At 44.5% G+C, this 27,329-nt stretch overlaps 1 protein-coding gene across 1 annotated transcript in view; it reads right to left on the bottom strand.

The window, feature by feature from the left end:
* The window catches only part of ARFGEF2 (ADP ribosylation factor guanine nucleotide exchange factor 2), an 81,941-nt gene that overhangs the window by 10,593 nt on the left and 44,019 nt on the right, over positions 1-27,329 (bottom strand). Inside the window, exons 17-34 of the mRNA XM_052650395.1 lie at positions 26,274-26,358; positions 26,000-26,171; positions 25,222-25,373; positions 23,910-24,038; positions 22,739-22,897; positions 18,612-18,759; positions 17,392-17,491; positions 14,908-14,948; positions 14,637-14,806; positions 11,126-11,277; positions 9,167-9,339; positions 6,328-6,488; positions 4,591-4,721; positions 4,327-4,456; positions 2,971-3,106; positions 2,407-2,545; positions 2,244-2,298; positions 672-786 (exon numbers count right to left, since the gene is read on the bottom strand). Of these exons, the coding sequence (XP_052506355.1) occupies positions 672-786; positions 2,244-2,298; positions 2,407-2,545; positions 2,971-3,106; positions 4,327-4,456; positions 4,591-4,721; positions 6,328-6,488; positions 9,167-9,339; positions 11,126-11,277; positions 14,637-14,806; positions 14,908-14,948; positions 17,392-17,491; positions 18,612-18,759; positions 22,739-22,897; positions 23,910-24,038; positions 25,222-25,373; positions 26,000-26,171; positions 26,274-26,358 (2,348 nt within the window). The remainder of the gene's footprint in view (positions 1-671; positions 787-2,243; positions 2,299-2,406; positions 2,546-2,970; positions 3,107-4,326; positions 4,457-4,590; positions 4,722-6,327; positions 6,489-9,166; positions 9,340-11,125; positions 11,278-14,636; positions 14,807-14,907; positions 14,949-17,391; positions 17,492-18,611; positions 18,760-22,738; positions 22,898-23,909; positions 24,039-25,221; positions 25,374-25,999; positions 26,172-26,273; positions 26,359-27,329) is intronic.

Genomic DNA, 27,329 nt, shown 5'->3' with positions numbered 1-27,329 from the left:
ACCAAGTATCACCCAGGTGTTTTCAAAGATCATGTTAACAGATGTAACCTTAATAGGAAGCAACCTGGAATTATCTATCAAAATAGCAAAGGCACTTCTCTTTTAACCTAGCAATTCTGTTTCTGGGGATTTACTGTACAGATAAACTCACAAATAACACATGTATTATGTGATTCAATGCAGTGTTGTTTATAACAGAAAAAGACTAGGAATAACATAAATATCCACTGGCAGGAACCCAATTAAGCAAATAATACCACAGCTGCAGTGTGGACAACATACAGCAGCATGAAAGAGTGTGAGAACACCTCAGGTACCGACTTTGAATGATCTCTAAGGTACATTAGAGATAAAGAACAATGAACGGCATTCTATAATGTCTATAAAAGGGGTGGAAGAGAATTCATATGTAAGTATAAACACGCATTATATGCTTGTGTAGTTGGATAGGTATTTGCTTACACACGAATCTCTAGAAAGGACTATTAGCAACTGGTAACACTGGCTGCCACAGGGGAGGGGAGCTGCAGACTGAGGCCCAGGGGTGGAAGGAAGGCTCATAGCCTCTTTACCTCTCTGCACCTGCCGAATATTTGAATCATGTACATGTCTTACCTACTTAAAAAATAACAAACAAATAAAAACAAACACAGTAAGAAAAGGGGTCTTACTTGCATATGGTCTGGCTTTCCAGCCATCGTCGGTCGGGTTAGAGAGTTGGCTCTGACCCCTCTCAGAGGCATTTTTATCAATGCTGCTTAAAGACTGGCGGTCCAGATCCACATCCTGGAAGTTAACCAGAGAGAAACACAATGCTCACTCCTCCATTCACAATGCAGGGCCTGCGCAGAGATGTGCCTGGTTTTAACACTGCTGGCCCAACTTGAATGTGTAAGTGTCCTGCTGAGCTTGAAGTACAGTGCAGCACTTTTCAGAGGCTGCATGGGAGAGATTATGAATTTCAACAATTTCTTTCTCCCATTAAAATTTCACATCTTCTGATTCCAACTTAGGTGGCATTTCTCTACACACTATGATTTCATGATGAGTGTGACAATTTTTAACGAGATCAAGTTCAAAAACAAATGAGTATGGTAGGAGGTTTCTTTAAAGCTGACAGCAGAAAGTTAAACAGAAAATGTTTACATGCTGTGCTTTATTTTTAAATCGCTATATCCCGAAAGCCTTTCAAAATATAATGCCTTTATAGTTATTTGGAAATAGAAGCTAGATAGTAAGACTAAAGGTTTACCCTGTAAATCACAGTATTTTAAAGGGATACTTGAACTAAAACTTCTTTATGGGGTTTTACACAAAAATAAAAACTATTTCATTGGTGAAGAGAAAAGCATTTTTTTTAAGATTTCTTTTTTTGGATATGGACCATTTTTAAGTCTCTTATTAAATTTGTTATAATATTGCTTTCTGCTCTGGTTCTTTTTCTGGCCATGAGGCATGTGAGATCTTGGTTTTTGGGCCAGGGACTGAACCTACACCCCCTGCATTGGAAGACAGTCTTAAACCACTGGACCACCATGAAGTCCCAGGAAAGCACTCTTTATGTAAGAGGCCAATAAATAAGAATAATTACACCAAAGCAATATTTACAACAGTGAAAGGACAGAACTGACAGTTCAACAAGAGAAAATCCATTAAATAAATTATAATAATGCGCAGCCAGGGAAGAGGCTGTCCTCGAAGACTATTTAAGAATACGGAAAAATGTCCAAACTGGTATTAATACATTAGGTATGAAGTGAGCCTCAACTGCAAATGTGGGTTGCATGTGCTCAGTCACAGAAACAAAAGCTAGAGGTGCTTTTAGCTTTTATTGAGTGAAGTGACTTATTTTCTTAATACTTCTTTCCACTTTCAAAAGACCACATTAATGAATATATACAGTGTTTAGCTCCTATAAGGCTTCCCTGGTAGCTCGGATGGTAAAGAATCTGCCTGCAATGCAGAAGACCTGAGTTCCATCCCTGGGTCAGGGAAGATCTCCTGGAGAAGGAAATGGCAACCCACTCCAGTATTCTTGCCTGGAAAATTCCACGGACAGAGAAGCCTGGCAGGCTACAGTTCATGAGATCGCAAAGAGCTGGACCCAACTGAGGGACTAACGCTTTCACTTTCAGCTCTTATAACCTTTTTTACTCACTTCCCATCAGAAAAGCCTAAACTCCTTAACTTTTTACTATGATATGTGATCAGAGAAAAGACAACTGAAAACACAAAAATCCTACCAAATGTTTTTCTGCTGGATCGTCCTCCATTCCTACAGGTCTCCACGTCAGCAGACTTTAAGGAACGCAAGAGAAGGAAAATAATCAATATGAAGGGCAGCCTGGAGCTTTAAAACAACTACTGAACACAGAAGTAAACAGCAGTAATCACACTGACACTTACACGTGGGGGATGGTTGTTTTGAAGATATCCAGCATACAATTGCATGTTTTGTCCCAGACGTCAGGACTGAATTTCTCTCCATTGGATATTACTAAGTTTTCTAAGCAATTTGTACCTGATCGAGCCAACTGCTCGTTATCTGCAAAATAAAACATCTATCATTAAACCTCAAATGCTGTTCTGATTCCAGCCTGATCACTGATGCCGCATATTGTGATGTGGGGAGACAATGCAACTGGTAGGCTAGTAGGCCTCTAATTAATGAAGCACTGCTAGGGATAGTATTAAAGTTTTTAGCGTTTAAGTAGGCTATAAAGAGGTAAAATTATTTTTTAAACTTTATTGTTAGGAATGGAAGAAGGTCAACATTTTGGTACTTGTATGAGAAATGATTTATAAACTGACTCGGAGGAGAAATTGTTATGTTCTAATTTAATTAAAAAATACTCATTTTCACCAATTATAAATGCACTCTTCAGCCTTCACGCTTCTATATGTTGAAAAAATTAATCTCTCACTAAAGACTATGTCAAGAAAAATAAAGCCTAGCTACATGAAAAGTACCTTGTTTTACACACCACTGCAACTGTGCAAATACATCAGAAAGAAGAACTTCATTCAAAGCTTCATAGAACTGGGTAAACACATCACAAATAGCATAAAGTGCATGATTGCAAGTTGTTGTCATCCACTCAGATTTCTGGGAAAAAAAATTAAAAGATAATGTTTAAAAGCCACTCTCCTTTTGGTGAGATGGGAATTCTCACATATCACTGGCAAAATTTTCTGAAACAAAATTTGGCAATAGGGATCAACTGTCTTAAACATGTGCACATCCACTCATGCAGTAACACTACTTCCAGGAATGAACCCTGAAGAAATAAAGATCTGTGGCTGAAGGTTTATGAATAAAGATGTTTACCACACGGGTATTTATCTACTGTAAACACAGACATAAATTAATGCTTGGTAATGCGGCAGTTAAGTTGGGAACATCCATATGACAGAATTTAAACAGTCATTCAAAGTGATACTTCTGGGAACTCCCTGGAGGTCCAGTGGTTACAACTCTGTGCTTTCACTGCTGGGGCCCAATTCAGTCCCTGGTCAGGGAACCGAGATCCTGCAAGCTGTGTGGCACAGCCAAAACAAAAAACAACCCCCCCGCCCAATGATACATTCAAAAATTTTAGTTATGTTCAATACACCTTACACAAAAATGTAAATATTAAAAATGATGTTGGATAGACAGGTTTTTCCAAAGATATACAAATGGCCAACAGATACACGACAAGGCGCTCAAAATCACTCATCATCAGAGAAATGCAAATCAAAATCACAATGAGATAACACCTCGGGCCTATGAGAATGGCCATCATCAAAAAGCCAAGAGATAATAGATGCTTGAGAGTATGTGAAGAAGAGGGAACCCTTGGGCACTGTTGATGGAAATATACATTGGTGCAGCTGCTATGGAAAACAGTATGGAGGTTCCTCAAAAAATTGAACTACCATATGATTCAACAAATCCTACACCTAAAGGAAATGAGAACACGATGCTGAAGAAACATATGCAACCTCATGTTCTCCCAACTGTTCAGAAGTTGGTATGAACCAAACAGGAAGAGGACCGCGAGGTGCCTGCTGAACCGGCACGTTCGGTGCTCAAGGGCCGAGTGGGCGCACAGTGGAGATTTATTTCCCCTCCCTCATCCCCAGATGGGAAGCTCCTCAGCACTACTCGATGACTGGGAGAGGAGGGCCAGGAAGGGCATTTTCCTTTTCAAAACACACCCGACACGGCTCGCTGTGCAGGACTTCTGTGGGCTGTGGATGCTGACGACGCAACCCCGGGCACAGACGAGGCCCAGAGCGGCTCTTCTCCCATCTCCCCGGGGCAGTGCTCTTGTCATCACCCACCTCCGACTGTTGCTCGGGGAGTTTCATGTTGTCGAAAATCCTGAACACGATTCTGAACAGGTCCTGCCACCAGTGCTTTTCAAAGGTGTGGCCATAGCTCTTCATGATCTCGAACATCACTGTGAGCCCTCTGGGGGAAACAAAGCCGGGCACAGAGGAGGGGGTGGGTGGGAGAAGAGGGCAGGGGCCAGGGGAGGCAGGGACTGAGACCCAGGCGGGGAGGTGGGGAAGGGGCCCCCGGGAGGGGAGCCGGGATGGGGTTACCTGGTCCGGACATCTAGTTTGCATCTGTTAATGATGCAGGAGAGCTCAAAGAGGATGGGGAACCAGCCGCGGACCCAGACTCTGTCACCCGGAGCCACGTTCATGTCATCACTTGTGTATTCTTGCAGCACCTACAATGAGACCATCCCTCAGAGGCAGACCCAGCAGGTGAAAGGAAGGAGCCGAACCAGAACTACAAGAAGATGAAAGCCCCTCATTTCCCCTCCTAAAAACCTCAGTTTAGCAAGGGTCTGTTGGGGAATCCTGCAGAGATAAAGACCAGTCTGTCCCAAAGGCACATGCGCGGTTTCTCCCTATGGACCTTTGTGGGTTTTAGAGTAAGGTGAGTGAGGCAGATCACAAGAATCCTGGCGGCAGGAGGTTTTACATTAAGAAAAGCGATAAAGGTCAAATGGTGATAGCAAAACATCCAGGATGATTCAGTATCTCAGACCGTTCCCAAACATTACTACAAAAGGAGAAGGGGGCAACAGGATGAGATGGTTAGATAGCATCACTGATTCAATGGACATGAATTTGAGCAAATTCTGGTTGATAGTGGTGGACAGATGAGCCTGGCATGCTTGCAGTCACAAAGAGTCAGACACGACTTGGCAACTGAACAACTGTAATTGTATTACTTAAAATAGGAGGGGGAACACCTACTATTGACTAAGCACTTGCTAAGGGCCGGGAGCTGTAAAGGTGTTTTACATGAGTTAACAATTCTCACAATTCCCTGAAGCAGGTAGAAATTAATGGTTCCGCTTTGTAGGTGAGTTAACAGAGGCACTAAGGGATTAAATAAGAGGCCCAAAGCCACGTGTGTAGGCAGGTGCTGGCCGTCTTTACACAGTCCAGATGTGAAGCCCTACTTCCTGCCCTGTCTCTGGGGTCCTCAGCCCTCTGATCCTTAACCACTCTTGAAGAAGCACGCTCTGTTGCAATGGAGTTTCTGTATCAACTCTGGTTACTTAGCATTCGGCGATTTCTCTCTGTGCTTCACTTACTGCCCTTGTATAACGGGAATGTAATTACCCCTCCTATGGGCCTGATGCGAGGGTTAAAGGTATCCACACTCAGAACATGCCTAGAATGCTGCCTGACACGTTCTGCGTGCTCAGTCAACAGTGGTCTCATCGTCATCTCATCTCATTGAGCTGTTGCCGGGACCAGATGTATCATCTCGGGGGCATGCACTCCTGTGAAGAATGCTTAAAAAAGAGATCCGTACAGGCCATCAGTTTAGTCCTGCTTGTTTTCACCCAACTGCAGTGTTTTGAGGCTGTCAGCTGAACCACTTTAGGAAAGTGAGATATAACAGAAAAACCCTCAGCATTTTTGGGAGAAAACAAAAGGTGATCTCTAAATGTGATTTCTTGGCTATATCACAGAGGCATAATGTCATTCCTAAAAGAGAGGTTTGGTCTCTCTCAAATACAATGTCTAGCTTCTTCAGCTTTGCCAAAATTCACAGCTAAACTATTATCTTCTACAAAAACAATCTGTAGGATACTATATAAAAGTTCAGACTAAATAAAATACTTTCATACATACAAACTAACCAGAAAGGTAGAACTCCTGTTACGGCAGTATGTGGAAATAAACATCTAGTTTAGGGCAAGCACACATTTGTAAGAGAGCAGCTGGAAAAGCTCTTTCCCAGGAGAGCAAGGGTGTTTTGTCCACGCATCCTTCCCCGCCACGGCTCAAAGAGTGCGAAGAGGAACACTGTACCCGCGGCCTCTCGGAGACGTATTTCCCACAGAAGCGGATGAGCCGGATGGCTTCCATGCTCGTGTCAGGGAAGGCAGCGTTGCAGGCGAACTCCGATAAGCACTTCACAGCATCTTGGAAGGAATCGATGGCTGCAGGGAAATGGTGCTGGAAAATGGTTGCTGGGAAACAAAGGCACATTTTTAATAAGACCAGGATTTGGAAACGAGGATTAAACACATACACAAACACAGGAGATGATTACTGCAGTGAAAAATCTAAGGAAGGCATGTCAGTGGTCTCTGGAAGACAGGGTTTCTAATGAAATTATTCAGGAATGAGTGCCCTCAGTACAACTAGGGCTAAACTGCGCTGCTTCCTGAGCTCAAGCAACGAGGTAAAGGCCCAAATATTCATTCATTCAATGAACATTTATTGAGTGCCAACCACATGCAAAGTGTGTAAAGCAACTATACTGCAATAGAAATTAATTAATAAAAAATAAAATTATGGATAAGATGGGAAATTAAAACCCCCACAAAGTGTGGTTGTAGGCCCCAGGGACAGCGATAAGCAGCTGAATTTCCCGCCTTTGCTCCAGTGGGTAAGATGGACAATAATCACCTCAATCAGTAGATACGTAAAATAATCCCAGGTGGGGTGGGTGCTGGGTGAGGGGACAAAAAACAGGAGAGGCTGGTGGCGGCGGAAGGACTCTGGGAAGTGAGAGGATCGCCAAGAGACGACCAAGCTTCACCAGGAAGACAAGCTGTCCATTTTAGCATGGAGTCAGTGGAACTGCGAGAGATATACAAACGTGGATGCACATGGGGTTGGCGCAGAGGGTCTGCCTGACGGAAGCTGAACACTGAGGGAAGCGCTGGCCCCAGTTCTGTGACCCTGAGCACATCCCTTCATTCCCTGGCTGCTGCCGCCCTAAGATCACACCTGGTGGTACCTTGCTGGGACCTTATGAGGACAAAGTGAGACAGGGAAGGTCAGTGAGCCAAAGCTGACAGGCAGTTTAAAATTGACGGTTTTCAAAATCTTACAGATACCACCTAAGAATATGAATGACAATAATTTTAAAAAAGTTAAAAGACCTCAAAAAAAATCAAAGCTGACCCAATGTCTTACAATGTCCACCAACAGCAAGACCGGCAAACAGGCAGGCCCAGGGACTGAGGTCAGTGCAGGGCACAGGGCGCGAGTTCTGGGCCGTAGTGCAGGCGGCAGTCTCCCTCCACTACCTCCTGGCGGTATGACCTCAGACAAGCTCTCCTACCCTACTCTCCTGCGTCTGTTTCCTCTTCAGTGAAACGGGGAAGTACTGGTTTTCTTATCAGTGGGTTCAAACAACCCCAGACCAAAACTATCCTGGAAAAAAAATTTCAGAAAGTTCCAAAACGCAAAGCTTGAATTTGCTGCATGCTGGCAACTAGGTACGTAGCCTTCTTATGTTGTATCATGTATTATGAATAACCTACACTTGATTTAAAGTATACGGGAGGATGTGCAATGGTTTTATGCTATTTCATCTTAGGGACTTGAGCATCCGTGGATTTGGTACCTGAGGAGGGTCTTGGAACCAGTTTCTGACCAATATGAAGGGATGACTGTGTACTCAGTTCTTGTTACTCATGGTACTCATTCTACAAAGCTGCTGTGAGCGATGCACTGGCAAACACTGAACCATCACTCCTCGGGGAAACAGAGTTAGGTTCCTGTGAGCCCACGCGCACAATACTTTCATCAACCTATCAACACATAAACTTGCCTTGTGTGCAGTCCTGTCTAAAGACAAGTTCAGTTCAGTTCAGTTGCTTGGTTGTGTCCGACTCTTTGTGACCCCATGAACTGCAGCACGCCAGGCCTCCCTGTCCATCACCAATTCCCAGAGTTCACCCAAACTCATGTCCATCGAGTCGGTGATGCCATCCAGCCATCTCATCTTCTGTTGTCCCCTTCTCCTCCTGCCCTCAATCCCTCCCAGGATCAGAGCCTTTTCCAATGAGTCAACTCTTCGAATGAGGTGGCCAAAGTATTGGAGTTTCATCTTTAGCATCATTCCTTCCAAAGAACACCCAGGACTGATCTCCTATACTTAGAATATTTTGTTGGCTCACTGACAATGAACTTGCAGCCAATAGCAAGGCAGCTCATGCCTGAGCGAAGCTAAGACATGTATTTTCTCCATAAAGGACCACAGACGTCCTGCCCTTAGGAACACTGGCTAGCACATCAGAACTGTGCTATGAACTAATTTAAAAGGTGAAATCACAAACTAAGACAAAGATGCCGAGAAAACAGTGAGTGTTTGTTTTTTTTTTTACCACAGAAAGGATACTTGTTTTTTATTTGGCTGCGCCACTCAGCACGCAGGATCTTAGTTTCCTGACCAGGGTCCAAACCCACAGGCCCTGCGCTGGAAGTGCAGACTCTTAACCACTGGACAGCCAGGGAAGTCCCCGCTTGTTTATTTGCAGTAAAAAAGCTGAAACACGAAGGCCTTGTTCAGTCTCAGCTGGGAACAGGCACCCTGGGTGACAAGCATTTTGCTGCTGTGTGTGTGTTCATGTCAGCAAACGACCACCAAAGGGCCAGGAATTTTGGTTTTGGGGTTACATATAAATTTTAGCGAGTACATGAACTCACAAACATAGAAACATGAGGGTCGACTGTGCTTCCTTTCATGGTTAAGCAAACGTCAAGAGCCCAGCATACCACGTGACAGATGAGTACATCACAGTGTAGCTGAAACAAGGAAGCCCCTTTTGAGAGTAAACTAGACGGGAAGTAAGTGGTCACCCTCCTAGACTTGCATGTGGGGCGTCAGTCAGGAGGGAACGGAGACACTCACTGACGATGTGGCCTGTGGTCTGGAAGGCCAGCTCCACGATGTTCCCGTCATGGTCCGAGGCCGCCTGGTGGAACACGGCGAAGATGTTCTTCCAGCCTGAGCGGATGCTGGCTGTCTGGGAGCTCACCATCTGGGCGACGCAGCGGATCACCATGTCCCGGATGGTTGGAGACCTGAGGACGGAACGGGCAGCCATGTCATCTGTACTTTGGACAGTGGGAAGATAAATGAATATGGTTCAATCCATAACAGCAATACTTAAAAAAATTTTTTTTTAAAGCATGTAGTAATCCAGATTCATTAAAAAGAAAAAAATTACAGACAAAAAGAAGAAAATAATAGGACAGTCATTGGGACAGTTAGTTGCCTAGTCAGCAGTCATCCTCCCATCTCCTTAATAACAGAAGTCTGATTTCACCTGGGCAGCCACATGCTCGATCTCAGGGAACCAGGATAAACAGTGTGAGCAATGTGACAATCTTGTCTCATGTGCCAGATCCTCAATTTCCCAGTCTCCAAGGGGAGCCATGTGGTCTGACCAATTAGGTGTAAGAGAAAAATCTATGTGCATGGGAGGGGAGGGGTTTCTGGGAAGGTTCTGCTTTTGTCTTAAAAGGAATACACTTGTGAGGCGCTGCCCTTTTTCCTCTTGTTCCCAATCACTCCCACTGTGAACACAGCATGATGTCTGGAGCTGAAGCCTCCATCCAGCAATCATGAAACAATAAACTCAAGGAAGAAAAGTACCCCATTTTAGGTCAAACAAAGGGACAGAAAGAGCCTGGTTCCTTGGTCACAATTTGGGCTATGGGACCAACGCTGGGACTGTCTGCCTCTGACTTGTTAAGCAAACAGTCCATAGCCTTGTGGTCAATTTTTCTGGCTCCAAACATTTAGAATCACATACTCTTAATTCTTCCATCCAGAGATGTGGCCTGTGTACACCATTCCTAAAAGTACATATCCTCTTAGATTTCTGGGCAAAGATATTTGTGTATGCTAAATACATACACTTGGATGGGAATATACATTGTAACTTAAGATGAATATTTTAAATTATTACAAAACAAAACCTGAAGACAGAAGAAATGGTCCATTTCCTAAAGCAGCTGCAAGGTTCAACATGGTGTTCCTTGGATATTTATAGTAGATTAGAATGTATGTTTGTTAACATACCTCAACTGACTGCCCATGTAAGAGTGCTCCCCTTACCTTGACACTGTTTTTCAGAGTGGTTATCACCACTGACTAAACATTGGGTTTATTTATCTGTCTCATTGGACTATAAACAGGGATTATAAAATTTTTATTATGGAAAATTTCATTTACATAAAAGAGAAGATGGGGTAATAAACACACATAGACCCATCACTTAGCTGCAATGATCATCAAATCAGGGCCAAACAAACTAGGAACTTTTGACTGTTTTCTGTTTTGTTGTATGGTTGGCAGCGAGAATAGTATGTAGCAGATGGCAGGCCTCAAAAAATACAGGCCAAGTGAATGAATGAACAGAGTGATACTTCAGGGGGACAGCTGTCCTGACCTCTCTTATCACCTCCCTGGGGCATAAAGGCTGGGCCAATGTCTCCCCCTGTTCAAGGATACTTTGGCAGTGGCCCTTTCTCTGAACTCCGCTGGCACCAGCCCAGGTCAGAAGGCATGATGTCTATGGGCTGCAGTAGTGTGATCTGCCCTCTGTGGAGGTGATGAAGCGATCTCAGTGGGATCTACTTAGAGACAAGAGGTGTGAATCACAGTCCAGCTCATTTTATCTGCTTCCATCAACAAGAGAGGAAAAAAGACCGATTGTGTGGTTATTTCATCATAAAATGCAAGTGAGCTCCACAAGGACAGAGACTTTATCTGTCTACTACCTGGTACAAGGTACTCAGTTTGTTAGGAGACCTTCTTAGACCCCAACAGGGGTCTAAGGGTCTTCCAGAATAATGCACATACCTGTTTTTCTTCATAATATGCTCAAAAGGCCTCAAAAAATCTTTCTGGAAACGGAAGTTGGCTAATTCTCCCTTTTCAAGGAACTTCATGGAGAGTTGCCTTAATGAGTCAACAGCAAAGATAGCCACATCCTCATTGGGGTTACAGCCAACCTAAGCAGGAACAGGAGGAGAGGTGAAACAGGCACAGTGGAACAATTGTGGATGTGGGGTTCTGAACCTCACACACAGCCTGCCTTCAAAATAAATGCTCTGGGAAAACAGACCTCAGGAGGAGGAAAAGGCTCTTTCTTGGCTATTAAACCTGTACAGTTTAAAGTTTCACAACAAAATACATTAAACCTGCTTTTAAAATATGCTCACATGTTTCTGAGTCACGTTTTGATAATTCATACATGATTTCAGAACTTTTCATTATTATTACATGTGCTACGATGATCTTTGATGTTACTATTTGCAAAAAGATTACAACTTGCTGAAGGCTCAGGTGATGGTTTACATTTTTTAGCAACAAACTTTTAAAATTAAGCTATGTACATTTTTTAAATTATTATACACTTAATAGACTACAGTATAGAGTAAGCATAACTTGTTTGAAAGTGTTAAGTCGCTCAGCCATGTCCTACTCTTTGCAACCCCATGGACTGTAGCTCGCCAGGTTCCTGTCCATGGAATTCTCCGGGTGAGAATACTGGAGTGGGTAGCCATTCCTTTCTCCAGGGGATCTTTGCAACCCAACGACTGAACCCAGGTCTCCTTCATTGCAGGAAGGTTTTTTACCATCTGAGCCACCAACCAAAAAGTTCATATGACTCACTTCACTGTGGTATTCGCGTTACTGCTTTGGTCTGGAACTGAACCTGCAGTATCTCTGAGGTTGGCCTATATATCGAATGGATTAAAAAAATAACTAGCTTTGATGACAGTCTGGCTGAGGGTTGCTGATGGTCAAAGGTGCTGTTAACTGTAATATTTTAAAGTGTTCATGTAAAAAAAAATAAATAAATAAAAAATAAAGTGTTCATGTAATGTTGATGTAATTAGAGACTAGTAACAATATTATTTGGAGAAGGCGATGGCACCCCACTCCAGTACTCTTGCCTGGAAAATCCCATGGACGGAGGAGCCTGGTAGGCTGCAGTCCATAGGGTCGCTGAGGGTCAGACACGACTGAGTGACTTCATTTTCACTTTTCACTTTCATGCATTGGAGAAGAAAATGGCAACCCACTCCAGTGTTCTTGCCTGGAGGATCCCAGGGACGGGGGAGCCTGGTGGGCTGCCGTCCATGGGGTCGCACAGAGTTGGACACGACTGAAGCGACTTAGCAGCAGCAGCAGCAATATTATTATTCCCTAGCTAAAAATCCCTGGCAGCTTCAGGAATACATTCTACGCTTACTGTGCAGCTTTGCGCACCCCTGGATACACTTGTGCCCTTGTCTAGAAGAGGAGAAACATGTGACTGTCCCAATGACTGCGGGAATCCCGAGAGCTCTAGTCCACCACCCGCCTGTTCAAACCCACAGGCTTCTCATGTGCTCTGGCTCCCACGGGGAATGGAACATCCTGAGGTGGTGGAAAGAGTGAAGAGCCCCAGACTGAGCAACCGAGCAGGCCACAACCTCGCACTTCAGAGCACTGATGACATGGAACGGGCATATGTAATGAGGCTGACAACCATGAAATGTCTAATTACTACCTGCCAGCCTAGGTCTCAAGCGTGTCACAGGCTTGGACGAGAATACAAGGTGCAGTCATGCTAATGATTCACATTTACTCTCTCAAACAAGTTCCTATCAATGATGTCCACTAGGAATTTATTTACCCAGAATGGTGGGAAACATGAGTGCTGAGTGGTTTGACTACTTTAGGTGGCAATGTTACCCTTTGCTCAACAAACATTTACTCTGGGTCATCTACAGGCTCTTGTGGCTCCTTCCTCACCGAGGGTTCAGAAAGGTCACCTCCAGAGAGGCTGGACACACTGCAATGCCTGACCCTTTACCATCAGCTATTTTATCACGAGGCCTTCCCAGGTGGCTCAGTGGTAAAGAATCCGTCTGCTGATGCAGGAAATGCAAATTCAATCCCTGGGTCAGGAAGATCCCCTGGAGAAGGAAATGGCAAACCACGCCAGTATTCTTGCCTGGGAAATCCCATGGACAGAGGAGCCTGGCAGGCTATAGTCCATGGGGTTGCAAAAGAACCAGATATGACTTAGTGGCTAAACAATTTTATCACAGAATGCAAGTGAGCTCCATGAGGGCAGGGACCTCATCTGTCTACTACTTGGTACAAGGTACTCAGCTAGTTTGTTAAACAGATGGTGTGCTCAGAAGTGCCTCATATAGAGCTGATAAGCAAGCAAAGTAACAAAGACAAACATATTGGTGCTTGAAAGCACTGCGAAACCCTGAAGCGCCTCTGAATGACCAGAGATTAAGTTAGGTTCTTTACAGTTGCAATATAAATGTCACTGCTGACAGATCAGCTGATGCGCCAAGTTAGAAACAAGGCTGCATGTGACCGTGCCTCCTTTCAGTGGGGTCCCACAGCTGCCTGGGACAGCCGACAGTGCCCAACTCTCCCCAGTCTGCGTTTAGTGACACCAAACTGGGAGCTGTCCATCGACCACTGTGCAGTATTTATACCACAGAAATTGGCAAACGCTACAAATGATTCACCGTCGCTCAACTGTCTGCTCTAAATCCCAATGGCAGATTACTTATGATTTTCTTCTATTCAATGTAGAGAGCGCAGTTCTCTTTTGGATAAGCTGTCTTTTATTCACACTATTTCTAAGCATCTGTGTTACAACTCTTTATCTCCAGGCCTGAGAAAATTGTTTGGAAATCATGAAATGTGTTTTGGTAGGAAAAAGTATTATTAAGCTGTTAGTTTTCCCTTAAAAAGCAAATGACATTACAGATACATACATTTATGTATGTAATATATATTTTGATTTCATTTGTTCAGTATACACGTGCATGTGTCTATATGTATACAATGAAACCTCTTGTGGAGAGCAATCTGGTTTTCTCTCTGTAGTTTTCAGTTTAGAACACGGAAGTCTCTGGCTTGTTTCTGATTTAAATAAATGTTAGTTTCCTCAAAAAGATTTCAGATGAGGGGTGGCGATGGAAGCCAGAAAACGGGCAGCAGTGACATTTATATTGCGACTGTAAAGAACCTAACTTAATCTCTGGTCATTCAGAGGCGCGTCAGGGTCTCGCTGTGCTTTCAAGCACCAATATGTTTGTCCAGTGATCGTAATGATTTTTATGGTGTGAGCCTATATCCTAAACATGGGATATTAAAGTATTTTATACACAAATGGATTTTTAACTCATTCTCTATAAGTTCTATCAATATGTAGGTATGCTATCAGCTGTTCCTGAATCCACAGGGAAAGTGAATTTTGGCACCTAAACACTCAATCGCTTGTGTTTTGAAGTCGCCTGCCTTTTTTTTTTGGACATCAATAGAGTGGTTGTTGAATCTGAAGAGTTACCTTATTGAAGTGATCTCCAATCACATGCCATATTCGGGACCACTGCAGTCGGATCCGATTCATGTTGTAGTAAGAGATCTCCACGATCTTCTGCAAGCTGAACATGCGGGGGTGGTGGGGGGAAGCCAGCTCGTCCATGGACACGGCACACAGCCAGCGGACAAAGTCAACTACAGGCCAGACCCAACAACACATGCGAGGCCGCGTTAGTAATGGTCAGACAGTTATAACAGGAGGCTCTGTAGTTGTCACAGGTGAGTCAAATACTTACCTATCGCATTTCCATCCAGCCTGGTGGAGCCAGTAAAAATTCTAGGAAGAAAATTCCAGATATAATAAAAATTAAATTTGGAAGATGAAGGTTCAATTTCAAACACTCAGAAAAGACAAAAAGGCAACATTTCAGGTTTGGCACTTCCCATCAGAGGTATAGAACTGGTCAACGAGGCGCACTGAGAGCAGAAATGCTTATACTGGTAGGCAGAGAAAAGCAACCTCAAAAAGGATGGGGGCAAGTCAAAATATGATAGTGTGGAATACGGTATTCCACAGCAGGGGGAATACAGACTGAGGACCTTTAAAAAGCTGTTCCTCCATAAGAGCAACCAAAAAACTGACAAAAATGTAACAGATTTTTCAGATCTGAACTCTGGAAATTACCAAAGGCTTGGGACAATATTTATTCAAGAAAAATGGCTGAATCTTTTAGACAGCATATATTTAGACCATGTTTATTTTAATCCATCCTGCTAATCTCTCTTTAGATTCAAACCCGAATAGGCTGAAAGTAAAAGTGTGAAAAAAAAATCACGTGTAAACAGTTAACAAAAAGAAAACAAGAGTAGCCGTACTGATATCAGACAATACAGAATTAAAACTGGAGTCATTACTATAGACAAAGAATATTTCACAATGATAAATGATTTAATATGTGAAGAAAATCTAGTAATTGTAAATATATATGTGTTTAACAACAGAGGGGCTTCTCCGCTGGCTCAGTGGTAAAGAATCCTCCTGTAGTGCAAGAGACTTGGTTTGATCCCTAGTCTGGAAAGATCTCCTGGAGAAGGAAGTGGCAACCCACTTCAGTATTTTTGTCAGGAGAATCCTATGGACAGAGGACGCTACAGTCCATGGGGTCTCGAAGAGTTGGACAGGACTTAGCAACTAACAAAAGAGCCCCAAAATCATGTGCAAAAAAGACATACTTGAAAGGGGAAAATAAAACAATCCAAACAATGTCCAGAATCAGCAGATCTACACAGGCAGGAAGTGTACTAGTGGTTACAGGAACTGTAAAAATGTGGGGCTTCTTTATGGGGTGATGAAAAAGCTCTGAAATTAGATGGCTGCACAACTCTGCATATACTAGAAACCACTGACTATTTGTACATTTTAGAAGAGTAAGTCTTAGGATGTATGAATTATGTCTCAATTTAAGAAATATAAGCACAAAGAAAGGTGCTAGACAAGCTACTATTGTCCACTATCTCGCTAAGGCAGAGAAACAGGGAAGAAACGTGCAGTTAATAGCGGAACAAACATTTTGTTCTATCGGCCCAAACCTAAGAGGAAAAACTGGGAAAAACTCAACAAAAGTGTGTTGCAGACAGTATTTCTATTGGAGAGAAGGAGAAAAGCAGCAGGAGCAAGATGATCAAAATATGCTAAGTTAGTTAAGTCAGTCATGTCCGACTCTTTGCGACTCCGTGGACTGTAGCCCACCAGGCTCCTCCATCCATGGGATTCTCCAGGCAAGAATACTGGAGTGGGTTGCCATTTCCTTCTCCAGCGGATCTTCCCGACCCAGGGATCGAACCCAGGTCTCCCGTATTAGAGGCAGACGCTTTTAAGAATTTAAAATACTAAGAAAATTGTTCTGACAGCAATACAAATGATGTCATAAATTCTATACTGCTATTATCTGAAATTATTTATATTTAGTGTATATGATCATTCAATGGCAATTTTCAGGAGTTTTTTGACTTTTAAGAAAATTCCTATTTTAAGCCCTAGTGTGGAAATGGCAATCCACTCCAGTGTTCTTGCTTGGGAAATCCCATGGACAGGGGAGCCTGGTGGGCTATAGTCCAGGTGGTTGCAAGAGAGTTGGACACGACTTAGCAACTAAACAACAACATAATGAGTATCTTCAAATGAGAATATCTCTGTTGGTCTTGGATGTTTAGGTCAAGTTTTAAGTAAAAAGAAACAACTGAAAGGTTGTGAAGAAAAACCAATGGAAATGTCAACTTGGCCAACTCTCACTCACAGACAGGCTTTAAATCCAATACGCTTTCCGAAATTTTCTAAAAAGTAACTTCTAAACCAAGGAAATTCAAAACATTAGAACAAGCAAAAACTCCTTTCTGACATAATTTGGCCACAAAGTTGAAGTTATAATTTTATTTATTTATTGGCAGTGCTGCATGGCTTGTGGGATTTTCGTTCCCCAACTGGGGATTGAACCCAGGCCCTAGGCGGGGAGGGTGTAGAGTCCTAACCACTGGACTGCCAAGGAATTCCCCAACATATAGTTTTTAAAAAGGTTATGACAGTTCAAGATCAAAATCCAAGTGAATGTGAAGGTGGTTAGCAGCTGTGGGCCAAACGTGCTGCGCTTTTTGCTGCTCAGTTTGAGTGATCTGGGGTGAGACACAGCAGTCAAACAGACTAGGGATCCTCCACACCCAGCACTATCAGAAGGTGCCAAGGCACTGGCTGGCCCAGCTTCCCTGGAGAACAAATTCACTACCTGTCCACAGCCACCACCACGCTCTGAGAGCTGGTCTCGCCGACTGACTCCTGCAAGCTGGCCATCTGTCTCTTGTCCACTCCGCCGCTCACCAGATTACCTGAAACACAGTGCACAAAAGCAATGGTGCTTCTGAAACGGTCAAGCAGAGAACCAAGTATCCTGTGACATCAGCGTGCACAGATAAGAGACTGTGAGACTGGTTTGCAAGCGAAAAAAAAAACACAACCCTCCAACGATGGCAAAATAAAACTAACTCAGGTTTTGGCATTTTTGCATTTAGAATACGTTCTTATACAAGTTCCCTCTCTTCCTTTACCATCCATCTCCCTGTCATAACAGTCTTCTGTATTTTTTACAGTATTAAATGTCTGTGTTTAGAAAAAACAAATTCAAGTTGATTGATACTAACTCAGGGCTCCTAGAACATGTAACGGTTTAAAACTGAAGATCTGAGGCGTTCTACTTCAGTCATCCTGACATGCACCCCGAGAAGAAGGTGCTGTTACCCTTCCCCCATGTTTGGAGTTTGTACTTTTAACTGAACGACTCCAACCAGTGCTCCGTGGGACCTAGGAGTCTGCTCTCTGCATCAAATGGCCTGGGCTTGAAACCTACCTCTGCTCCTTCCTCCAAACGGCACCTCGTTCATAGCACTTCATCCCCCTTTGCCTCACTTATCTCATTTACAAAATGGGGATAATAGCCCCAATCTCACTGAGTTGTTACAAGGAGTAAATGAATTAAAATATACAAACTGAGTGCTTAGAATGTGGCCTGCGATGTCTGCCCTTTTTTACTGTTATCATTGTATCACTGACAAGAGAGTCTCTCAGTTCAATGTATCACCAGAAATAACCCTACTTTCATAAGAATACCTATTAATATAAGCCTCCCAAATGAACAGGGAAGAGAGGTTGAATTTATTTGAAATCTGAAGATATGCACACCCACTCCTTGAACACCAGATGGCTTCCCACCCCACAACATACTTATATGCATAGAAAGAAAAGTGATGCACCCTGCTGATGTCGATAAAATTAGCATTTACTCGACAGTTTAATCACAACTGAGAGCTGAGATGGCATTCCCACTCCGTTAACAGGCATCCTGTCAGCTGGCACGCAAGAAACAGGTGATCTACGGTCCTGACGAGGCAAGGGCTTCGTGCCTGTTAACCGTGAATCCGCAGCGGCCGGCTGGGGGGCCTGGCACCTTACCGAGGCCAAGGCCCATGAACTCTTCTCCCGCCAGCGTGTGGCCCTTCAGGCTCCCTTCTCTCTCACGCCCGGAGCCAGACAGGTAGCGCGTCTTCACACCGGTTCCTATCAGCTGAGCCAGCTCCAGCTGGCTGATGCACTTCAAGATCTGAGGAAAGAGGGTGTGAAGAAATGAGTTCCCGCTTCATTGGCCGAAAAGGGCAGTGCCCCCTTAACTCAGTCATTACAGAGTTCTCTGAAACATGCAGCCTTTCAGGAGAGGATAACATCTGAGAGACTCAGGCTGGCTTCCCTACTTCTGGCTAGGCAACCCTCTGAGTGTGGGTCTGGAAGACAGACCTCGTTACTTTATTTTTTAAACCATTAAAAAGGGAAAGAGAAAACGAGCAGAAGAAAAACTAGTACAACAGAGAGGCAAGATGGATGTCCATTTAGGCAAATTTAAATAAGCGCTCCATAAAGACAAAGCCTCTGATCAGAGTGGGGCACTCCGGTCACCATGCCGTTCCCCCCCTCAGCCATCCCCACCTCCCTCCCACCCTTCCCCTCAGATCGACAGCACACCGCCTGCTCCTCATGCTTGAACGTGTTACTGTTGCTCCTCCCCATGGCTCACCCCTCAGACTCCCAGCGCAGACCTGTGTCCCCAGGGACCTCCCTCAGCCACCTGTGATCACACACCCTCCCCATCACCATCTCCTGGCCATGCGGTTTTGTTTTTTCTCTTAAGTACTTACATTCCGGCATTATGTCACGTATTTGTTCTCTGTCTTTTGTGCCAACAGGGCATTAACTCTGTCTTGTTCACTGCTGAATCCCCAGCACTTGACGATTATTTTCTGGTTAATGGAATAAATGAGGGCGTGCCCTGGCATGGGTGGGTGGTAGGACAAAAGACGATCTCCCAGCCCCATGGGGTGGCTCAGGCGCTGGAGAGGCCATACCCGCACACGGCCCTCTCCCAGCTGTAGCTTATCTGAATACAGAGACTGGCTTCAACTTCTACTGCAGCAGAAACTGGCTGCTTGAAACTTGAGGAGGGACGGCACATACATCTCCAGGTAAACCCTTCTTAGGGAATTTCCATGGGGACTTCTGACTACGGCTGAGTTTTGCTTTCCGTGGTGACCTTATAACCCAGTCCCAGAGTATGGGACTCTACGACACCACGGAGAACTGCTGAGGATTTTCACTTAGAAACTGCCTTCCCCTTGACTAAGACAGGCACTCGAATGAACCACAGGGAGTCCACGTGTCACACTATTAAATTATTACTGGTAAGCTGCTAATGACCTCCTTTTCCAGAAGCTGGGATATGTATGTAACACCTGTGGCCAAGGACTTACTGATACCAACCTGACTTCTCAGAGTGTCTGACCGTCAAATCAGTGATGGCTTTTTTTTTTGGCTGATTCATTTTTAACATCTCCAGCTGCCGCTGTACACTCGGCAACTGGCAGGGGCCCCACATGAACGTATATCTCAGTTAAAAGAAAAAGAAAGTTCTAGGGGAGAGAGCAGCTATCTACTGATTCATTAGGGTACACTGATTCCTCGGGAAACAGGAAATAATTTATTAATAAAGCACACAACTCAAAACAATGACAACCTGCCCCTCCCATGTTTTCTAATACGGAACACTTCAGAGTGGCGAGAGAGAAAGGAATGACAGGGTGAAAAACGACTAAGGTATGTGCCACGATGATGACAGTGATTAACGGCTAAGAGCTACTAAGCTCCTGTACGTGCTAAGTCACTTCAGTCATAACCGACTCTCTGCGACCCCGTGGACTGTAGCCCACCAGGCTCCTCTGTCCACGGGCTTCTCCAGTCAAGAATACTGGACTGGGCTGCCACTTCTTTCTCTTCTTGCCAAATTCAGTTCTAATCCATTTTTCCACATGTTAATTCCTTTCCTTCTCACAACAACCCTCTGAAGGTTGCACAGAGGAAGTAACTTGCCATGTCATACAGGCAGAAGAGGCGGACACCCAGACCAGCTGTCTGGCCCCGGGCCCTCGCCCTGAACTGTGTGATCCCTGTGGCGGCAGGGGGCTGCCAGCAACTTCCTTTCCAGGTCATCAGAGCCCCACCACTCTCCACACGCGAGCCTCTACTCTACTTAGTTTTCCCTCTAAAACAAAAAAGTAATACCTTCAGGCGGTAGAGAAATTAGAAAGTACAACTGAAGGAAAAAGAGGAAATAAATCGTCTCCATAATTCTGTCACACAGAGAGGATGCTAACATGCACGTTCATCTTTCCAAGTCTCCTTTTCTGTGTACGCCTGGCATGAAGGATGATGCCACACCATGCTTATGCAGTGATTTCTTAATTTAATACACTGTGATCAAAGTATTAAAGACCATCTTCAATAGCATCTTTATCGGTTTTTCTCTGAAGTTTCTTTACAGAAAGAGACTTCTCTCTCTCTGTTTCCTTCTCTCCCTCACCCCTCTACTATTTTTCTTCCCATTTATTTGTTGAAGAACCTGGTCATTTGCTGAGAGTCTGTCGTGTCCCACAGCTCGCAGGCTGTGTTCTTATGATGCCACTTACCGTGCTCCTCCACTCCCTATGTTTCCTTTAAATAAGCAGTGGAGGCTTGAACTGACTCAGGCTGGAGTTTTAGGCAAAAACATTTCTTAAGTGCTATTGTGTGCCTCCATCAGGGAGCATGTAATGCTGGCTGTCTCTCCCTTCAGAAACATTATCTTTTTTTCTTTTAAATATTTTTTTCTGATGTGGACGGTTTTTAAAGTCTTTACTGAATTGTTACAATATTGCTTCTGCTTCATATTTTGTTCTTTGGCCAAGAGGCATGTGGGATCTCGGCTCCCTGCTGCTGCTGCTGCTAAGTCGCTTCAGTTGTGTCCGACTCTGTGCGACCCCAGAGACGGAAGCCCAGCAGGCTCCCCCATCCCTGGGATTCTCCAGGCAAGAACACTGGAGTGGATTGCCATTTTCTTCTCTAATGCAGCAAAATGAAAAGTGAAAGTGAAGTCGCTCAGTTGTGCCCGACTCATAGCAACCCCACGGACCGCAGCCCACCAGGCTCCTCCATCCATGGGATTTTCCAGGCAAGAGTACTCGAGTGGGGTGCCACTGCCTTCTCCGAAGGAGTGGTACACCACACTTTTTTCTTAAAGATCAATCTCTCATTGATGGGACAATCTAGGCTGTCTTTCATCTAATCTCTCCCTGCTGCTGCTGCTGCTAAGTCGCTTCAGTCGTGTCCGACTCTGCAACCCCATAGACGGCAGCCCACCAGGCTCCTCCATCCCTGGGATTCTCTAGGCAAGAATACTGGAGTGGGTTGCCATTTCCTTCTCCAATGCATGAAAGTGAAAAGTGAAAGTGAAGTCGCTCAATCATGTCCGACTCTTAGCGACCCCATGGACTGCAGCCCACCAGGCTCCTCCGTCCATGGGATTTTCTAGGCAAGAGTACTGGAGTGGGGTGCCACTGCCTTCTCCGAAGGAGTGGTACACTACACTTTTTTAAAAAAAAATCAATCTCTCATTGATGGGACAATCTAGGCTGTCCTTCATCTAATCTCTCCCTAGAACAACTAAAATGTCGATGCATGACCTTTAAAACACCTGTCTGGACACATGGGTAAGTATGTCCTTAGATGAAACTCTTAGAACATGGTTTAGTTAAAAAAAACAAAAGTGAGCCTGCTGGCAACCTTCCTCACGGCTCACGTTAGATGCTGACCTTGTCCTTTTTGCTACATTTGGGAGAGAAACTGGGCTCCGTGCTTCGTTTTAAATCCACTCCCTGCAGTAAGAGCTCTCAAGAGGGGCGTAAGGACTTGGGGAAAGAGGCGCTGATGTGGGAAGAGAGCGGCTACGACAGAGGTCTGCTCCGCATAGGCACTGGCAATGGTGTCGGGGGGCACTTGGTGAGGTGGCGGATCGGAGGCGTTTCCCTCACCGCAGCCCCAGGGAGGCTGACTTTCTGATACATGAGGAACACAGGGAGTAAGACAAAACCCAGAGTTAAAGAGAGGCTTGACTGCAGAGAAACAGAGTCGACCCAAGAGAGATGGACCCTGAACTGAAGGAAAGCTGGGGCTCATCCTCACTGAGAAAAGGCAACCACCGGGCTTTCAGAGACACCCACCTCGTGCCAGGAATTCCCGAGGTAGTTGCCGTCGGTGTGAGCCACAGTGATGAGCGTCTTTATGGTGTCAATGTTCTTCTGCTTCATCTCCGTGATGCTGGAGCTGGCTGTCAGCAGGGAGAAGCGTGCAAGGGCCTGGACATAGGCATCTCGTTCCAGCTGCAAGCGAGGCAGAGAGGGGACGCTGAGACCCCGGCCTGGGTGAGATGGGTCTCGCATGGAAGGGACTGAGCACCGGTTCCTCTGCTGCCTCCCGTGTGCGTGGGGACAGGCTGTACGCACATTAACACACCCAGGCCACACCCGGTACTCCATGCCTCTGTCCTCCCGCTACCCAAAAACCTCATCGCACGTTTGAGGACGAGCCTCTCCTCTGCCACTGACCTCCCTTCTGAGGGAGCGGCGGAGCAATCTGCTGAATGCTAAGGCTGTCAGGTAAATGCTGATTTCTACAACAGTCCTGCAGGTTGGTCTATTATCTCAAGTTTGCAAATGAGGAAATAAAGGGTGACTCAGGGAGGAGGTGGCTAGACCAACGTTAAGCTAGAGAAGCAGCAGGTGAGGTGTGAAACCCAGACTGTCTGCAGTCCAAGCCTGGGGTCTTGGTACAAAAGAAAACGTCTATCTGTAAGATACGTGGTAACAGAAGACTGAGGTTTCCCAAATAGAGGGGTACAAATTCTTAGTGATTTAGGATATATGAAACTGACAACTTCCTGAGTTCATAAGAGTTTAGAATTGTATTTTGCTTATTTGCTTGAGTTTTTCAAGACCCAAAAGATTTACAGACACATTCATTTTCCACTGAACTACTTATTTCCCCAGAGAAGACCTGGGAAATTAAAATAATAAGCTGGTTTTAAAAGGAAAAACACTATTTCCAGCACCAGGCACCTAGCCAGATGGATAGGAAGGCTGTTTTGTCAAGTCCGATTAAGTAGCTTGGACACCCACCTACCTTCAAAAATGGTTTTTAATCCAAATTGCCAATTCTTCCCCCAGTCAGGCTGTTGCCAGCACAAATCTGTCGTCTTCCTCTCAGTGGGCATGAGTAAGGTGTCTGCTGAGAAGTTTTCAGCTAATTGGAAATATCTGATCGTTTCTAAATTTTGCCAAATCCTGAAGAACACAGCCCACCAGTTTCTCTGGAGCTGTGCTAATGTACACCCACCTGCATTCCAAAGATGCAGGCAATCCGGATCGCACACCGGATGCCTTCCAAACACAGCGAGGCCACCTCAGTGTCGTCACAGTTCTGCAGTCCGATGCTGTAGGCTGCCAACAGCGGTGTCCACACCAGCTACCAGGGGAGGAAGGTTTGGAAAACGTTTGGAATCTCAGTGTGGAAGAGCACTTAGAGGCCACACTGTTATTAGTTACAAACACAGCCAGGATGTCAAGTTCACGGCTATTCTGATTCATTCACAACACGAAATAAAAATTCCTCCTAAACCGGGGTCAAAGCCATCACTATAGCATGCCGTTTACTAAACGCACAGTTCTAAAGGAAGGGTGGCACGTACGTGGCTACTGGGCCACCATCACGTCTACTGTACTCATGGCAGACATCACTAATCCATCAGAGATCTCACTCCCTGCTTAGTCTAATCGGGGCTGGAGAATCCTTTACATGGTGCAGCAGGCATCTATTGCCAATCAGAGGTTGGCATGCAAAGTAAAATCTATAAGCAACTTAGGTTCTATCAACTTAGCTTATTGAAAGCTTCCTAATTCAGATTACTTAAGAGTTTACTTTTCCTCCAACTTTCTTGTGAACTCCCTGAAAATAAAAGCACACAAAAATCTAGAAGTGATCAACAGGATATCAGCAGTTACTTTAAAAACTTAAGAGAAAACATGAGTGCTATATATTTAGAACACATACCTTTTCCAGACATTTAGAAAATAGAGAACTTAGGATATTGTTTTTTTGTTTTTGGCTGCACCAACTGGCATGTGGGGTCTTAGCTCCCCTACTGGGGGTTGAACCTGTGCCCCCTGCAGTGGGAGCACAGAGCCCCAATCACTGGACCACCAGGGAAGTCCCACGGATACGTCTTTTACTTCTACCTCATGTCTTCTTGTAGGCTAACCCTGAGGCCACTGAGATGAGACATCACAATAAAACTGTCTCTTTTGCCTGAATAATTAATTCATTCAATCCCCCCAGCAGCCCTGCAGGACCCATTTCACAGATGATGAACAGCGAGAGGCTGAATAACCTGATCCAAGTCCCAGAGCAACAAAGTGGCAAAGGCAGGGCTTAAACTAGATGCTCTGACTGTTGAGCCCGTGCTGACGCATCCCCAGCAACACCACGGGGCTTCCAGGAAGGATTCGCTTTAGTTACTATTCAGAAAGAAACACCAGATGTGGCCTTTCCCCTCCCCAATCTCTTCACCATTATAAACTCACTGGTGAGCTTCTGGCTGATCAACTCTAGAATCAGGTTCAGCTGTGCCTGAACTTCTCCGTATACTCACTTTGAACATTGGCCGGACGTGGTCCAAGTGAGTGGCACTCGTAAATGGGGCTTTGGCATGGCTCACGGCCTCCATCAGAGCTTTGGCTGTTTTCGCCATTTGCTCCATCTCCAAGTTGTATAGTAGCCGTCGCTGCTTTTCACTAGCGACACCTACAAAAAAATAAGAGAGTAACAACAGCTAATATTCACCGAGTGCTTGCTATGTGCCCGGCTCTGTTTCAAAAGATTTACAGCAATTAACTCACAAATCCTCCTCATGAGGACCACTTCCTGAGTCTGTAACAAGTATTACTGCCATTTCACTGATGGGAAATGAGGCACAGAAACATTAAGTAACTTGCCCAGGGTCACACAGCTAACAAGCAGTAGAGCTGGGACCTGAATTCAGACAGTGTGGCTACAGAGCCTGCGCTCTAAACCGGACACCCTGCTGCCTCACCAGTGAGACTGACAGCCTCGCAGGGGTCTTAAGTAGGAGAATTCCAATCAGGGTTGACACAATCACCACTGGTATTATAGCAGAGTTTTAAGAAACATTTTTTGGGAGTAATTTAGCTCTCAGATTATTTTAAATTCCCTCTTGTAACTAACTGCAAATCTAGTAAGAAGTTAAGTGATACTGTGAGAGTGTCAATGTAATCATAATCACTAATTTAATCACATTTCTTATTCAGATAGCTAGATATGCAAATTAAATCTGTCACCAGGGAACTTAACCATGCATTCTGATACACCTGAACATTGGAACTGAGAAATAATTTGCCATTAGACCTTACTCTGCTTAGTAGATTTGGTGGCAATTGTGTGTTCTTTTGTTTCTTTCATCGCAATTTTCTTGCCTTCTATCTCTTCGTAGATGCTTGAGAGATATTCTTCAGGTAGATCTTTACTATCATTGATACCCCGATTCATTTTAATATACTGCTCTTTTGTCATTTTATTTTTTACCTGAAATTTAAAAAAAATGAAGAATCCACTTAGGAGACATCCAAGGGCCCAAACAGTTATTTATTTAGCTACTGTAGTATTTAAGTCATTAAACTATGTTACCTGAGGGCTGTGCAAGTCTGTAGTTAGCATAATAATTGAATATGCTAGGACGTACGCAGTGTCAGCACTAGCAAACAGAGTTTGCCTAAAAAACAAAAAAGATTTCAGATGTGAGAACACGGACAGAGACAAGGCTGGATGGCGGCAACACGGCTCAGGGAGACACGCTTGCTGTAAAGCAGGCCAACTGCTCCCCAGATGCTTCCATCGCCACTTAATGATAACTAATGATCCAGAGTCTAAAAAAGCCTAGTTAAGAAAAAATAAGTAAATAATAAATTAATTAAATTTAAAAACAAACAAAAAAGACCAGAAGAGATGAGAACCAAAAAAAAGAAACTCACTTTTTTATATGCTACAATGTTTCATATCACTAAAGCAACGGCTGCTGCTGCTGCTGCTAAGTCCCTTCAGTCGTGTCCGACTCTGTGCAACCCCATAGACGGCAGCCCAGCAGGCTCCCCGGTCCTTGGGATTCTCCAGGCAAGAACACTGGAGTGGGTTGCCATTTCCTTCTCCAATGCGTGAAAATGAAGTCGCTCAGTCGTGTCCGACTCTTAGCGACCCCATGGACTGCAGCCTACCAGGCTCCTCTGTCCATGGGATTTTCCAGGCAAAAGTACTGGAGTGGGGTGCCACTGCCTTCTCTACTAGATCTTAATTCTTCCAAAAGATAAAAAGAAATAGTTAATATGAGATGACAGAGGGGCTAATCATCACTACCATGGCAACCATATTACGTTAGTCATTTAGTTGTGTCTGACTCTTTGTGACACCATGGACAGCCTGCCAGGCTCCTCTGTCCCTGCAATTTTTCAGGCAAGACTACTGGAGAGGGTAACCATTCCCTTCTCCATGGGATCTTCCCCACCCAGGGATCGAACCTGAGTCTCCTACATTGCAGGCAAATTCTTTACCATCTAAGCCATCAGGGAAGCCATAATACAATATATAAATGTATCGAATGTTGTAGATGTTAAATTTACACAATGCTCTATGTTTAAAAAAAAAAGAATAGGAGCTCTTACATGAGACAATCCCTCAGTACAGCGCCTG

Source organism: Budorcas taxicolor, chromosome 13 (assembly GCF_023091745.1).
Source record: "Budorcas taxicolor isolate Tak-1 chromosome 13, Takin1.1, whole genome shotgun sequence".
Classification (NCBI taxonomy): Eukaryota; Metazoa; Chordata; class Mammalia; order Artiodactyla; family Bovidae; genus Budorcas; species Budorcas taxicolor.
Note: the sequence above shows the minus strand (reverse complement) of the source record. Positions and strands in the feature narration are given on the sequence as shown.